Raw genomic sequence first — 15,704 nt, 5'->3', positions numbered from 1 at the left:
TATCCTGCAGTCGTGACTGTAGAATCTTCGATATTCACCTGGGGCAGACACGCACAGCCTTGGTTTAATGTCCTGTGAATAACAACACCTCCTTTGGGAGAGCCACTTTGTGGTTTAGCTACCAATCACTCCCCAACACTGAACACACCACAACCTCAACAGGACTCTCAGACCACCCCCAACCCCAAGATGGACCATTTATTTTATTGCTAAGTGTGGGATCTTGCTTTGTCTAAAATCATCGTCACATTAACCTAAACTGAAACAGCCACCAAGTCTCAAAAATAGATCATGTTACACACTTAGATGCTTTTGTGAGGCTATATGTAAATGGTATAAATCGCTATGTTGTTTTCACATTAAAATGAAGTCACCATAGTCCCAGAGAACCAAAGGGCTGCTCCCTCATTACAGAGAGAGAGAGAGAGAGAGAGAGAGATGACTGGTAGTGATTTTACCTGTGGGTCACCAGGCCTCAGATTAGGGCAGAGGTTGAGAAGCAGAGTCCTTCATGATAACCAAAGGGAGGTCAGTTAGTTGGTTTGCAATACAGTGTAATGCTAACAGCAGGGGTTCAATTCCCACACTGGCTGAGGTTACCATGAAGGATTGTACTTCTCAACCTCTCCCCTTGCCTGATGCATGGTGACCCTCAGGTTAAACCACCACTAATTGTCTCTCTCTAATGAGAGAGCAGGCCCACGATTTGGTTAGACTATAGTGACCTTACCATTTCATGTTACTTCCTTGTGGAACCAACTGTGGGTCCACCTACAGCATATGGACTATAGCAGTTCAAGCAAGTTGCTCCCCACTGCCTTCTCAAGGGGCAATTAAAACTGAGAAACCATCTCACCTGAGATGTCACCTCCCATGGACAAGGTGAATAAGAAGACCTTTTATGAGCTTTACATGCTATCTTATCATGCTGTTTGAAATTATGTTGTATTAATATCTGACATTGCTAATGATGTTCCCCTGATGTACTTCAGTGTCATCCCCTCTCAGTGTGTCTCATTTGAAAACTAAGACATCCAAAGGGGTCGTCTTGAATTCGGCCAGCGCGTTAAGCAGAGAAAATATTAATTCATAATATAATTCCATTAGAGAAGCCTAGCAATTCTTAAACATGAGAAACTGGAAAACTATTGTGAGTTTTAAAGGATACACAGAGACAAAACAGCTCAAAGTTTCTTTGAGCGTTTTCCTCATGAGCGTAGATCTTTAACACTAGAGATTAGAGATGGAAATGTGTTGCTGGAAAAGCGCAGCAGGTCAGGCAGCATCTAGGGAACAGGAGAATTGACGTTTCGGGCATTAGCCCTTCTTCAGGAAGGGCTAATGCCCGAAACGTCGATTCTCCTGTTCCCTAGATGCTGTCTGACCTGCTGCGCTTTTCCAGCAACACATTTCCATCTCTGATCTCCAGCATCTGCAGACCTCACTTTCTCCTCAACACTAGAGATTAGCCTGGTTACTCATATCATCACTGCTCCCAGTATTAAACCTTTTCCTTCTTATATTTCAATGAGAACTCTGTGCAGTGTTCACTATTCAGTCTAACCCAAGCACTGCAGAAGCGGTGAAAATGTGTTGCTGGAAAAGCGCAGCAGGTCAGGCAGCATCCAAGGAACAGGAGAATCGACCTTTTAGGGCACAAGCCCTTCTTCAGGATTTATGCCCAAAACGTCGATTCTCCTGTTCCTTGGATGCTGCCTGACCTGCTGCGCTTTTCCAGCAACACATTTTCAGCTCTGATATCCAGCATCTGCAGTCCTCACTTTCTCCACTACAGAAGTGGTAGCATGATAACCTCTACCAGTATAGTTCACTGCTCTATTGATCTGGGATGATTTGCCTTTAACCACTTTAACCCAAAGCTTTGACAAACCATCTATAAGTTGCTCCTTAAACCTCTTTGACGAAGCCTTTGGGAACCAGCATGCCCGATTTCAATAAGGCTTCTGAGAGGGATGACTCATGCTGAGGTTTTACAGGGCCTTGGCAAGGCCTCTTCTGGAGCTGTGTCTCCAGTTCTGATGGCCCTAGGATGGATATCGTTAAGTTGGAAAGGACTCAGAAGAGATTAACCAGAATGTTTCCGGATACGGAAGGTCTGAGTTATGAGAAGAGGCTGGAGAGGCTGCAATTATTTCGCTGGAGCGTAGTAGGTTAAGGGGTGACCTTGTAGAGGTTTATAGAATCATGAGGAGTATAGACAAGGCAGGCATCTTTTCCATAGGGTGGAGGATTTTAAGACTAGGGGTATGTTTTTAAGGTGAGAGGACATTTTAAAAAGACATGAGGAGCAATTTTTTTTACACAGAAGGTGGTTCATATGTGGAATGAACTTCCAGAAGAAGGGTGTCATAGAGTCATAGAGCACAGCATCGGTGCAACTCATCCAAGCTGACTATATTAATCTTGTCCCATTTGCCAGCATTTGGCCCATATCCCTCTAAACTCTTCCTGCTCATATGCCCATCCAGGTGACTTTTAAATGTTGTAATTGTACCAGTCTCCACCACTTCCTCTGGCAGCTCATTCCATACACATACCACTCTCTGTGTGAAAATGTTTCCCCTAAGGTCCCTTTGATATCTTTCCCCCCCACCTCACCTTAAACCTATGCCCTCTAGTTTTGGGTTTCTCTACCCTGGGAAAACGACCTTGTCTATTCACCCTATCCGTGCCCCTCATGATTTTATAAACCTGATGCTCCAGGGAAAACAGCCCCAGCCTATTCAGCCTCTCTCTATAGCTCAACCTCCCCCCCCACTCCACAACCCAGGCAATCTCATTGTATAGTTACTATGTTTAAAAGACATTTCGATAAGTACATGAATGAGAAATGTATGGAGGATATGGAGGTAAGTGGGACTAGTTTAGTTTGGGATTATGGTTGGCATGGATTGGTTGGACCGAAGGGTCTGTTTCCATGTTCTATGACTCTCTGACTCTAATAATGGTGCTATACAAATGAAAATGATTGCTGTTGCTGCTCTGAACCCAATGAACCAGTGACAAACCTTGGACTGTCTTCCAATCTCATTTCCTTAGCATGCAATAACTGATCCATCTCTTGCTATCTGACATCAGTGTTTAGCCCTGTCCTCCAGGAGTTAACAGCTGATTGACTGACGACAAATTGCTCCCATATTATAAAATATGCCTGTGTTCCCTCCACTCTATATACTCGGCAGACTGTTCCTAATGATCTTAGTTTGTTTCCGGCGATGTGATTAAAACCACATGTGGGTACACGTATGCTAAAGCACAGCTTGACTGCCTTAAAGGTAAGGACTGGTGACTTGTTTTTCACTCTTCAATCATCTATTTTTCTCCTGTATTTCTGTACGAAATTCGGAACGATGGGGCACTACAGGGGATATTTTGCAGACAGTTTGATGTTTTGAATTTGCCGACACAGGACTTCGAGAGGAGCAGTGGCCCAGTTTTTCTTCAGCTCAGTGCTCTCTCAGCTGAGAGATCTCAGCTGCGTTAACCCCATAACGGCTGCCAATGTATTTGTTTGCTGATCCATGTTGAAGTGAGGGGACTGCCCTGAAGTAAGAATGCATAAAAGCTGTTTGGACAGATAGACAATGATATCACGGCATTATATGAGCCCGAGCAGACAGCAAAATTTGAAAACCACACTGAAAGTCTGAAATTGAAAGCGGTGGTGCTAGTTTATTGCTGAGGACAACGTTGCAATGTTTGCTTGGGATTCTTTGGAAGAGTGTTCCCTGGAACTCAGTCAATCCCTAATGTGACAGAAACTGTTTCCAGTGACACAGTGGCTGGTAACCAGAAGACAGAGACGTGAGGTTAATTGGCGTAACAAAGACACCCAGAAGCATTTTTTACTGTTGTTACGATGGGGCACGCGTTGCGACCACCTGTGAAGCACCGTTCGGACGATTGCATGCAAGTAACCGTCTGCTCATTTGACAACTTTGGATAGATTCTGGTTGACGTTTCTTTGACACCACCTTCCAAATCCATGACCTCCGGCCTTGAGAAGGAAAAGGGGCAGCAGATGAATGGGAATGTCACCAAGGTCCCCGCCATCAAGCCACAGAGCGTGTGGTCAAGGCCCTCCAGGCCATTCAGGCCCTTTAGCCTACCTCCATCATCAGTAACATCACGATTCTGGCCTCAAATCGATATTTCTGCTTGTCCTTCTTCCATTGACTAATTCATTCACTTCCACTGGGTCAAAATGCTGGATGTCTGTCCCGAGCTACAGGGTGGGTTGTACCTGCCTCGCATGGACTGCAGTGGTTCAAGAAAGCAGGTCAACACTAGAAGTAGATTAGATTAGATTAGATTAGATTAGATTAGATTAGATTAGATTAGATTACTTACAGTGTGGAAACAGGCCCTTTGGCCCAACAAGTCCACACCGCCCCGCCGAAGCGCAACCCATCCATACCCCTACATGTACCCCTTACCTAACACTACGGGCAATTTAGCATGGCCAATTCACCTGACCTGCACATCTTTGGACTGTGGGAGGAAACCGGAGCACCCGGAGGAAACCCACGCAGACACGGGGAGAACGTGCAAACTCCACACAGTCGGTCGCCTGAGGCGGGAATTGAACCCGGGTCTCTGGCGTTGTGAGGCAGCAGCGCTAACCTCACAAAGTAGTGGAGGCTGGTGCAATTACAGCATTTAAAAGGCATCTGGATGGGTACATGAATAGAAAGGGTTTAGAGGGACATGGGCCAAGTGCTGGCAAATGGGACTGGGTCTGATTGGGATGTCTGATCAGTGTAGAGAAAATGGACTAAAGGGTCTGTTTCCCTGCTGTATGACTCTGTAACACCTCTCCACAGTAATTAGGGACAGATAATGATTACTAGGTCAGCTAGTGATGCCCACATCCTGTGAATGAATTTTTAAAAATATATATTTTGAGCCTAATTCTGGCAAGACTGAAGCACATTAATGAACCCAGCTTTGTTCTTATCACAGTGTAATTTATTCATCACGGAATCATAGAATGGTTCAGGCCATTCAACTCATCATACCTGGACCTGTCTCTTTGAAAGAATAATCCAATTTGTCTACATTTTTCCCATAGCCTTGTCAGTGACTCCCCCTCAGATTTATTTGATCTGCTTTTAAACATTATTACTGCTGTAACGCTTTCAGGCAGTGCATTCCAGATCACACACTCTTGTCCTTCAAAAATATGCTTTCTCATGTCACTTGTGGCTTTCCTTTTTGGAACTTACCTCCCGTCTCTACCCGCTGGTTACCAAATTTTCAGTTCCTAGAAACATTTCTCATTATTTGCTCTCACAAAATCCTCATGATCTTGAACATCTCTATCAAATCTCCCCTTAACCCCTTGAGGATAAAGAGCACATTTGAATTTGTCTCACCCCCTCCCCTCAATATCCGCGAATTCTCTCATTGCTGGTAGCATTCCAGTATATCTACCCTTCGGTTTCTTGAAAGCCTCAACCATCCTAATTTGCAGCGTTCAAAACTGGACATTGGCTCCAAATGGGGCTGATTCAACCATTAATTAAGCTTTAGCTGCAATTCATCTGCTTTTGCAATTCAATGCCTCTTTCCAGATTTTCTGAGATAATGGATCAGCCAGTGTGTTTGGCAAGGCAAATCAGTTTCAGTCAGCAACTGTGATAAAGAAGCGAGGGGAGATTCCAACTGGCAAAGTTTACCCGTGTGAAGCTCTTGGGACAGAAACTGTTATGTAATTGACCCAAGGCATTTGCAATTCAAACTGTACAAGGTCTTAAGACGTGGATTCCTTATCCTGCCTTCCCAGCAGACTGCCCCCACTGTTACATGCGTATATGGCAGGCACCAGTGGACAAAATGCACAATGCAGTTTCAAAATGCCACAGCCCTCGTCACTTTGCACGACATCATCAGCAGATTTTCATCTAACCTGAATTTGTAACAAAGGTATCAATGCCTTTTAAATGCCATTACCTATGACAATTTAAGAAGAGTGGCATGGTGGCTCAGTGGTTAGCACAGCTGCCTTACAGCACTAGGGTTTGATCCCAGTCTCGGGCGACTGTCTGTGTGGAGTTTGCATATTCTATCCTGTGTCTGCGTGGGTTTGCTCTGATCTCCTCCCACAGTCCACAGATGCAGTTAGGTGAATTGACCATGCTAAATTGCCCATAGTGCATTAGTCAGAGGGAAATGGGACTGTGTGGATTACTCTTCAGAGGGCTGGTTGGGCCGAAGGGCCTGTTTCCGCACTGTAGGGAATCTAATCTAATCAAAAATCTAAGGTCCACTGAAATGGTGTCCCATTCATTAGGCCATAAGAGATGAATGTAATTTTAAAATTTGCAGCTGTTCTATAGAGCCCAAAGTGAAGATGGATCATCTCTGAAAACTAGTTATAGAAAGACTGTTCTGGATCTTCTGCCTGGGAACTCTCCAACCACAAGGGATGAACTCAGATTTCTCCAGTTTCCTCATTTCCCCTCCCCCCACCTTGTCTCAGTCAAATCCCTCGAACTCAGCACCGCCTTCCAAACCTGCAATCTTCTTCCTGACCTCTCCGCCCCCACCCCACTCCGGCCTATCACCCTCACCTTGACCTCCATCCACCTATCGCATTTCCAATGCCCCTCCCCCAAGTCCCTCCTCCCTACCTTTTATCTTAGCCTGCTGGACACACTTTCCTCATTCCTGAAGAAGGGCTTATGCCCGAAACGTCGATTCTCCTGTTCCTGGGATGCTGCCTGACCTGCTGCGCTTTTCCAGCAACACATTTTCTGTTCTGGATATAAGTCCATACTTACCAAGAAAATAGTTCCAGTTTTTGTATATGTGATATCTCAGGGGTACAGGTTCAGAGGAGATGTGAGGAAATACCTTTTTCACCCAGAGGGTGTTGGGAATCCGGAACTGACTGCTTGTAAGCATGGGAGAGTCAGAAACCTTAACACATTTGCGAAGTTCTTGTTTATTTATTCATCTGTGGGATGTGGGTGTCGCTGGCTGGGCCAGCATTTACTGCCTATCCCTAGCTGCCTTCTTGAACCGTTGCAGTCCATGTGCAGTGGTTGACCCACAATGCCATGAAGGAGGGAATTCCAGGATTTTGACCTAGAGACTATGAAGGAACGGTGATATATTTCCAAATCAGGATGGTGAGTGCCTTGGAGGGGAATTTGAAGGTGGTGGTGTTCCCATGTATCTGTTGCCCTTATCCTTCGAGATGGAAGTGGTCATGGGTTTGGAAGGTGCTGTCTGAGGATCTTTGGTGAATTTCTGCAGTGCATCTTGTAGATAGTACACCCTGCTGCTACTGAGGTGGTGAAGGGAGTGAACTTAGATGTTCACTTGCACTGTTAAGCCATACAAGGCTATGCGCTAAGTGCTTAAAAATGGGATTCGAATATTTAGTAGTATTCGAACGGTGCAGACATGATTGGGGGAAGAACCTTTTTCTATGCTGTAGATCTCTATGACTCTATAAATATGGCACTCGTTCCTCAGTCTCCAATCCAGGCTTAACTAATCAAACACAGTGAGCATCAATAGTAAACACATTCACATAATCAAACACAGAACAATTGAACAAATCAGGCAGAAATAGGGAAATATGGGTATGAATGATCGAGGAACACTAACTGCGTGTTGAATTTGCTCTAAAGAATGTATTTTTGACATGTACACTCTTGATTTGAATTCCATTCCATTCTGAAATCATATTCTTATCTGATCATCTTCTGATCCTTTACCCTGAGCTGTGTCTAGGAAGCTTTTGCCCGTGGTGGTTTCTCATTAACTTCTGCTGTCTGGGGAAAGGGCAGGTGAGGAACGCAATCAGATCAGCTATGATCCCAGTGAATGGTGGAGCATGTTTGAGGGGCTGAATGGTCTACTCCTGTTCCTTTTTCTTCCAGTCTTATTGAAACGGGAATCAAACCTTCGTTGTAGGTATTATTCTGAACCATACACTAGCCATCAAACCAACTGCGCGAACTGGCTCCTCGATTTACATTCCACATACAAGCCTCAGAGGGAGCACAGTGTAAATTCACCAGAACAAAGTGGAAGAAGCTATGAGGACCTTTTAAACCAGAATGGGTTGTACTCCCCGAATTATAGATGGTTGAAGGATAAGTTGATTGACGTTTTCAAGATATTAAAGTGTTAGGGAGGATAGGGAGCGACTATTTCCACAGGTTAAAAAAAAACTAGAATGAGGGCACATAATCGAGAGCTGGACTTTTCAGGGGTGAATCTAAGAAACCTTTCTTTGAGGTAAAAGTGGTGGGAATTGGAGCTTTTTTTCATCACTTGGTAAGATTAATATTTAATTTTCAAACTGAGGTTGTTAGATTTTCTTAACATGGATATGGGCCCAGACGCAGCTCTATGAGGCTAGGTCACAGATAATCATAATTGCATTGAATGGCAGAACACATTCCACAGCTAAATGGTCTTTCCTGTTTCTCTTTGGAATCCCAGCAGAGATTGGGCCTTGTCCTTCCTTTGCCCCCTCCCCATGGGAAAGCAGATATGCACAAACACATTTGTTTGGTCGCTTTGTTTTTGCATCTTTGAGCTAATCCAACGGCTCGCAAAAAGAACGTACAATATCCATGTTGTGCCCAAATTGATGGGGAACATGGGTGAATGGCAGTGGCAACGGATTGGCCAATGAACATGCAATATTACAAAATGCATGTTATGCTTCAGATGTAATTGCCCTGTCCAATTTTTATGAGGTCCTGAAGCTGTTTTATAGATTTCCTTTTTGCTACAGATGTTACTGAGCTCTCTAGTGCCTGGGATATCTCCTTACAGTACACACATGGACTTGATTTTCTGCCCATTCGCTATGAATTGAGCTGAGAATTTTCTAAGCCTCTTTCTCTTCACTAATTTCCACCATTAAAACCTGAAACTCATGCCCTTTGAAAGATAGCTGGTGCAGTGGTAGACCTCTGCAAATCACTCTGGATTGGATACAACCAGGGACTAGAGCATTTGACTTATGATCAAGACCAAATGAAAGATCTCCAGTTGGCAAGGTGGTGGTTATGAGTACAAGGTGACTGTCTCTGGGTGGCCTAACCTTCTTTCAGGTGTAAATAATAATGCTGGTATCAATAGACATTGGCGCAGAGGGGGCTCTTGTAGTACAATGATAGTGTCCCTGCCTCTGACCTCAGAGGCCTGAGTTCAAGTCCCTCTCACTCCAGAGGCGTATAATAATATCTCTGAACGGGTTGATTAGGAAATTACGTAGACATTGGTGCCCAGTCACTTCATCATCTCAAATTATTAATTCACATCCGAGGTTCAAATCTTACCCAAGTCCTACTGCTCCCCATCAGCCCTACAGCTCTCATAGAGATTTACAGCATGTAACCAGACCCTTCAGCCTAACTTGTCCATGTTGCCTAGTTTTTACAATTAATCTAGTCCCATTTGCCTGCGTTTGGTCCATATTCCTCCATGCATGTACCAGCACAAATGATTCTCAAATGGCAAAATTGTACTCGCCTCCACCACTACCTCAGGCAGCCCATTCCAGACACTCCCCGCCCTCTATGTGAAAAAATTGTGTCCGGGCACTTTTGTTTCTCTCCCTTGTAGCTTTAAACCTATCGATTCTAGTTTTAGACTCTCCTACCATGAGGAAAAGCTGTCAGCTATCCACCTTACCGATACTTCTCAAGATTTTATACATCTCTAGAAGGTCACCCTTCAGTCGCCTATGCTCCTGGGTAAAAAGTCCCAGTCTATCCAGTCTCAAACCTTCCAGTCCAGGTCGCATCCTAGTAAATCTTTTCTGTCCTTTTTTAAGTTTAATAGTATCCTTTCTATAGTAGGGTGACCAGAACTGCACACAGCTGCAACAAGATAACCCAACAACTATACTCAATGCTCTGACCAATGAAAGTAAGCATGCCAAAAGCCTTCTTCACCACCCTATCTACTTGTGATTCCACTTTCAAGGGGCTATGAACCTGTACCCTTGGATCTCTTCTTGTTTTATAACATTCCCCAGGGCTCTACCATTTACTGTGCAAGTGCTGCCCTGGTTTGACCAACCAAAATGCAACCACATAGACTGTAGGGAAATAAATGGTGACATCTTGAAAAATGTCCATATTACGCAGGAGGAAGTGCTGGATGTCTTGAAACATATAAAGGTGGATAAATTCCCCAGCACCTGATCAGGTGTACCCTCAAACTCTGTGGGAAGCTAGGGAAATGATTGCTGGGCTCTTTGTATCATCAACAGTCACAGGTGAGGTGCCAAAAGACTGGAGGTTGGCTAACGTGGTGCCACTATTTAAGAAAGATGATAAGAACAAGACAGGGAACTATATACTGGTGAGCCTGATGTTGGTGGTGGGCAAGTTATTGGAGGGAATCCTGAGGGACAGGATTTACATGTATTTGGAAAGGCAAGGACTGATTAGGGATAGTGAACATGGCTTTGTGTGTGGGAAATCATGTCTCACAAACTTGATTAAGTTTTTTGAAGAAGTAACAAAAAGGATTGATGAGAGGACATTATCTATATGGACTTCAATAAGGGGTTTGACAAGGTTCCCCATGGTAGACTGATTAGCAAGGTTAGATTTCATGGAATACAGAGAGAACTAGCCATTTGGATACAGAACTGGCTCAAAGGTAGAAGACGGAGGATAGTGATGGTGGATTGTTTTCCAGAATGTAACCAGCTGTGTGTGTCAAGGATCAGTGTTAGGTCCACTCCTTTTTGTTATTTATATTTGGATGTGAACATTAGGAGGTATAGTTAGTAAGTTTGTAGATGACACCAAAATTGGAGGCGTAGTGGACAGCGAAGAAGGTTACCTCAGATTACAACGGGAGCTTGATCAGATGGGCCAATGGGCTGAGGAGTCACAGATGTGTTTAATACAGATAAATGTGAGGTGCTGCATTTTGGGAAAGCAAATCTAAGCAGGACTTATACACTTAATGGTAAGGTCCTAGGGTGTGTTGCTGAACAAAGAGACCTTTAAGTGCAGGTTCATTGCTCCTTGAAAGTAGAGTCGCAGATAGATAAGGTAGTGAAGAAGGCATTTGGTATGCTTTCTTTTATTGGTCAGAGCATTGAGTACAGGAGTTGGGAGGTCATGTTGTGGCTGTACAGGACATTGGTTAGGCCACTTTTGGAATATTGCGTGCAATTCTGGTCTCCTTCCTATCGGAGGGATGTTGTGAAACTTGAAAGGGTTCAGAAAAGATTTACAAGGATGTTGCCAGGGTTGGAGGATTTGAGCTATAGGGAGAGGCTAAACAGGCTGGGGCTGTTTTCCCTGGAGCATCGGAGGCTGAGGGTTGACCTTAGAGAGGTTTATAAGATCGTGAGGGGCATGGTTAGGGTAAATACACAAAGTCTTCCCTGGGGTGGGGGAGTCCAGAACTAGAGGGCATAGGTTTAGGGTGAGAGGGGAAAGATAACAGAGACCTAAGGGGCAACTTTTTCATGCAGAGGGTGGTACGTGTGTGGAATGAGCTGCCAGAGGAAGTGGTGGAGGCTGATACAATTGCAACAATTAAAAAGCATTTGGAAAGGTATATGAATAGGAAGGGTTTGGAGGGATATGGGCCGGGTGCTGGCAGGTGGGACTAGATTGGGTTGGAATATCTGGTCGGCATGGATGGGTTGGACTGAAGGGTCTGTTTCTGTTCTGTACATCTCTATGTCTCTATGCCACTATGACCTTGCATTATCTAAATTAAACTCCATTAGCCCACTCAACCAGTTGACCAAAATCTCACTGTATTCCTAGATAACCTTCTTTACTGTCCATTACACCGCCAATCTTGATGTCATCTATAAACTTACTAACCATCCCTCCTAAATTCTCATCCAAATCATTTATCTAAATGATGAATAGCACCATTTTCAGATTTCATACTGCATCCCAGAAGGACGGTCGGAGAGCTGACAGCTTGGACAATGAGGTAGGATTTAAGGAGTGTATTAAAGAAAGGACAGAGAGAAAGTGGGAGAGAGAAAGATGGAGCAGCACATGAAGGAAATTCTCGAATTTACATGGAGGGAACTGAAAGCTCAGCTGCCCATGTGGAAGGAAGAGAGTGTGCAAGAGGTCAGAATCAAAGGAGCATGGCAGTCTCAGAGGCTTTGAAGGAGTTGTTGAGGTAGTGTGTAAAATACATTCAATGTAATTTTGACTATATCAACAGAGATGATAGAGTAAGCTTTAAGATCCTTTCACACCACCTTCAATCTCATTGAAAACAATGAATGTCAATTCACCTTCCATTTCATAGAGTCATAGAGATGTACAACATGGAAACAGACCCTTCGGCTCAAATGATCCCACAAAATCAAAACACCAAACCACCCTCCCCCGCTCCCTTTGTTGTATAGAGAAGGCAGTTTTAACCTGTACACCCATTATACCGTCACACTGATAACACAGTTCCATCAAAGTCAATGCATCAGTTTATTAAGTGGGACAAATAACAGACAATTTACTTGATGCTTCATTCGATCATTACTGACCAGGCTATTCCTGATTGACCAGCTTCCCATCCTACATTTCCCTCAAACTGAGTGATTCAGGCCAGCTAAGAGTCAACCAGATTAGCACCTCACACCTAGGCCAGATCAGGTAAGGTTATCCCTCCCTAATATTAATTGCTAATTCCATGGTTGCTATCAGTGAGACCAACCTAAATTTTATGAACTGCAATTCGACATGTTTGGGTTTGAATCCTTTCCATCAGCCCAGGCCCCCAATGACTGTGCCAGTGATATTGCCACAGCATCACCATCTACTCATGCAAGGATTGAGACACCAAATGACTCTCAATGCTAAGATAGTACCAATGTCCAGATGGTGTTGATGCCAAGATAAAGTCAACATCCAGATAGTGCCAAAACCAAGATAGTGCCAATGCCTAGATAGTGTTAATGCCAATATAGACTCAACATCCAGATAGTGCCAATGTCTCGATAATGTTGGTGCCAAAATAGTGCCAACATCCAGATAGTGTCAGTGCCAAGATAGTACATGTCCTAAGGTAATATTGCCAAATTTCCCATTTTCCTTCACTTTGAGAATAGACCCTCTGAACTTGACTCTGATTGACAACTACAAGTAAAATAAAAGTCAGCCATATTTGCCTGGCTTCCTGCAATCCCCATCTCAAATCATTCAGAATCTTTTACCTGGTCTGGGCCTTTAAAAACAATGCCAGCTTTTGTAAGGGATAAGAAGACATATTTAACTGTTTATTTCTTCATTGACTGCTATACCCAGGCTGCATCCTTCCAAAGATGACGATGAGCCACTCACAATGCATGTGACATAGGTACCACCCACAGAGCCCTTCAGGAGCAGCCTGCAGGGTTTTAACTTGGCAACTTTGAAGTCAGGATGATGTGAAACTCAGAGAGGAACCAACAGTTTGTGGTCTTCCCATGAATCTGCTGCCCTTGTTGTTCCAGTTGGCCAAAGTTGCGGGTTTGGAAGGTGCTGTCAAACGAGCCTGGGTGAGTTGGTGCAGTGCATCTTGTAGCTGGTACGCACTGCTGCCAATGTGCACCACTGTTGGAGGAGGAAGTGAGAGTTGAATGTGGTTAATGGGACTCCACTCAAGAGGGGCTGCTTTGTCCTGGATGGTGTCAAGCTCCTTGAGCGTTGTTGGAGCTGCCCCCATCCAGGGCAAGTGGGGAGTATTCCATTACACTGCTGACCTGTGCCTTGTAGATGGTGGACAGGCTCTGAGGAGTCAGGAGGTAGATCTGGCAAAGGGCTTACAAAGCATACATGTGGTTATTATTGTTGCTGTGCTAAATTACCCCACAAAAAGTAAAGTGGCAAAATATTTCACCTGTGCCAGCGGCAGGAGTGAAAATACACCTTTGCAGTCTGTAGTTTCCTAAGTTGAGGAACCTATCCCTGATTGTAATCCACAATGGGGAACATAAAACTACCTCACTGCAATAGCCAAAGGATCTGGTGAATTTATTGCAGTCTGCCTGACATTGGCCGTCTAAATAAATGTGTGGCACGGAGGTGCGCCCACCCCTCTAAGTGTTCTGCCTTGAATGCAGTGTGGCTATTCCTTTGGATTTTTCCTTATGTCAAATCAAGCTTTGAACAGTCTGCAACCATCTCCAAAATGTCCAAACTGATAGGTCAAAGGGCTGACCTGAGCCAAAGCACGCAGAGTTGCGCTTTCTTATTCATTTCTTGAGCACAATCTTGGCTCAAAACCCTTTTACAGTCAGTGCATACATATCCTGTTACAGCTCCAAGCGTTAAGAAACATGCAAGCCCAGCGTTTTCCAGTCGGAGAAATTTATTCCATCAGCTCCCTTCATCATCTGAAACCCGTGTTGACATTCCGTCTGGCTGCGGTGGGAAGTTTTATTTTAATTGCAATCCTTCTTTGTTCAGGATACTGTTTCAAAATCTCTAAAACAGGCAGCTTATCTCGGTCCACAGCTATAATCCTGATCGACGAATTGAACTGGTTCTGGGATCCCTCTGTTTTGAGTGGGTGAGGCCCGAAATAATTTGGGATCCATTTCTTTATCTCAGTTCTGATTCCTGTCTGAATCCACCAGTGTCCAAATGGTGGGCAGAAGTGATAATCTATGGTGGCTCAGTGGTTAGCACTGCTACCTCACAGCACCAGGGACCCAGGGTTCGATTCCAGCCTCGGGCGACTGTCTATGTGGAATTTGCATGTTCTCTCCGTGTCTGTGTGGGTTTCCTCCCAGAGTCCCAAGATGTGCAGGTTAGAGTGGATTGGCCATGGGAAATTGCCCATAGTGTCCAGGGATGTGCAGGCTCAAAGGGTTAGCCATGGCGAATGCAGCGCTATAGAGGTGGGTCAGGGCGGGATGCCTGTAAAAGAGTGGGTGTAGACTCGATGGGCCAAATGGGTCCATCAGTCCCTAAGGGTGGTCTAAAGGATTCCCAGGCTGACCAACATTCATCTCCCGACTGGCTTCAGCACAAATTGTCGTTGAGCACTCTTCCTCTGCACTGGCCACGTTTCAGGAAGTGCCTGTTAACATTGTCTTGCCTCGGAACCTCCCGAGATCGTGGGAAGAGGCTAAATCAATGCAAATCCTTCAACCCTTTCTTCATTGGTACTTACTGCCTAAGGAGGCCTGAGTTCAGCTTCTGTAAGATTGTCATGGAATCGTTTCCAGGACTCCGTTCCCCCTCCTCCACAAAGACACAGCTGGTTTTCATCTTACTAAGATAAAAAGCAGCTGGAAAAAGTTTACTTTGAGCTTAAAGATTTGATCTTTCTTTCTCTCCAAAAAGACACATAGTGTGGCCTGTAAACCTCAGCAGACTCTGTTATCCCTCCTCCCACCACCCCCCTCCCCTTCAGGTCAAAGAATACCCACTTTGCCAAAAAAAATATAAAACCAATTAGACAGAACAAGCTTGCTATTTTCAGCTGACTCTAAGGATCCTTTTCTCTCTCTCTCTCTCTCTCTCTCAAACTAACAAGAGCAGATTCTTAATTCTTGGAAAGACATTCCCACCGAAGGAGATAGATGTGTGAAGAACAGAGGCAGCGGGGAGAGAAGGAGTGAGGGAGGGGAAGAAAGGAAGGGAGTTGGGAAGAAAATATAGGACTCTGCAGAGATTTGGAGCCAAGCAAATTAATGCATTGCTTTGACTCTCAGTTGTCTTCAGACTGGA

The 15,704-nt window shown here is 44.5% G+C and overlaps 1 protein-coding gene across 1 annotated transcript in view; it reads left to right on the top strand.

Annotated features, from left to right (window-relative positions):
* The first annotated feature begins 3,164 nt into the window (after nt 1-3,164).
* Nucleotides 3,165-15,704, top strand: part of LOC122541975 (complement C1q tumor necrosis factor-related protein 1-like) — a 51,464-nt gene continuing 38,924 nt past the window's right edge. The window contains exon 1 of the mRNA XM_087978102.1: nt 3,165-3,296. Within this exon, the coding sequence (XP_087834228.1) occupies nt 3,267-3,296 (30 nt within the window). The 5' untranslated portion in view covers nt 3,165-3,266. The remainder of the gene's footprint in view (nt 3,297-15,704) is intronic.

This window comes from Chiloscyllium plagiosum, unplaced genomic scaffold, assembly GCF_037043375.1.
Source record: "Chiloscyllium plagiosum isolate Xiang-an unplaced genomic scaffold, Cpla_swu_hap1 HiC_scaffold_33, whole genome shotgun sequence".
Taxonomy (NCBI): Eukaryota; Metazoa; Chordata; class Chondrichthyes; order Orectolobiformes; family Hemiscylliidae; genus Chiloscyllium; species Chiloscyllium plagiosum.
This window is presented reverse-complemented; position numbering and strand designations above follow the sequence as displayed.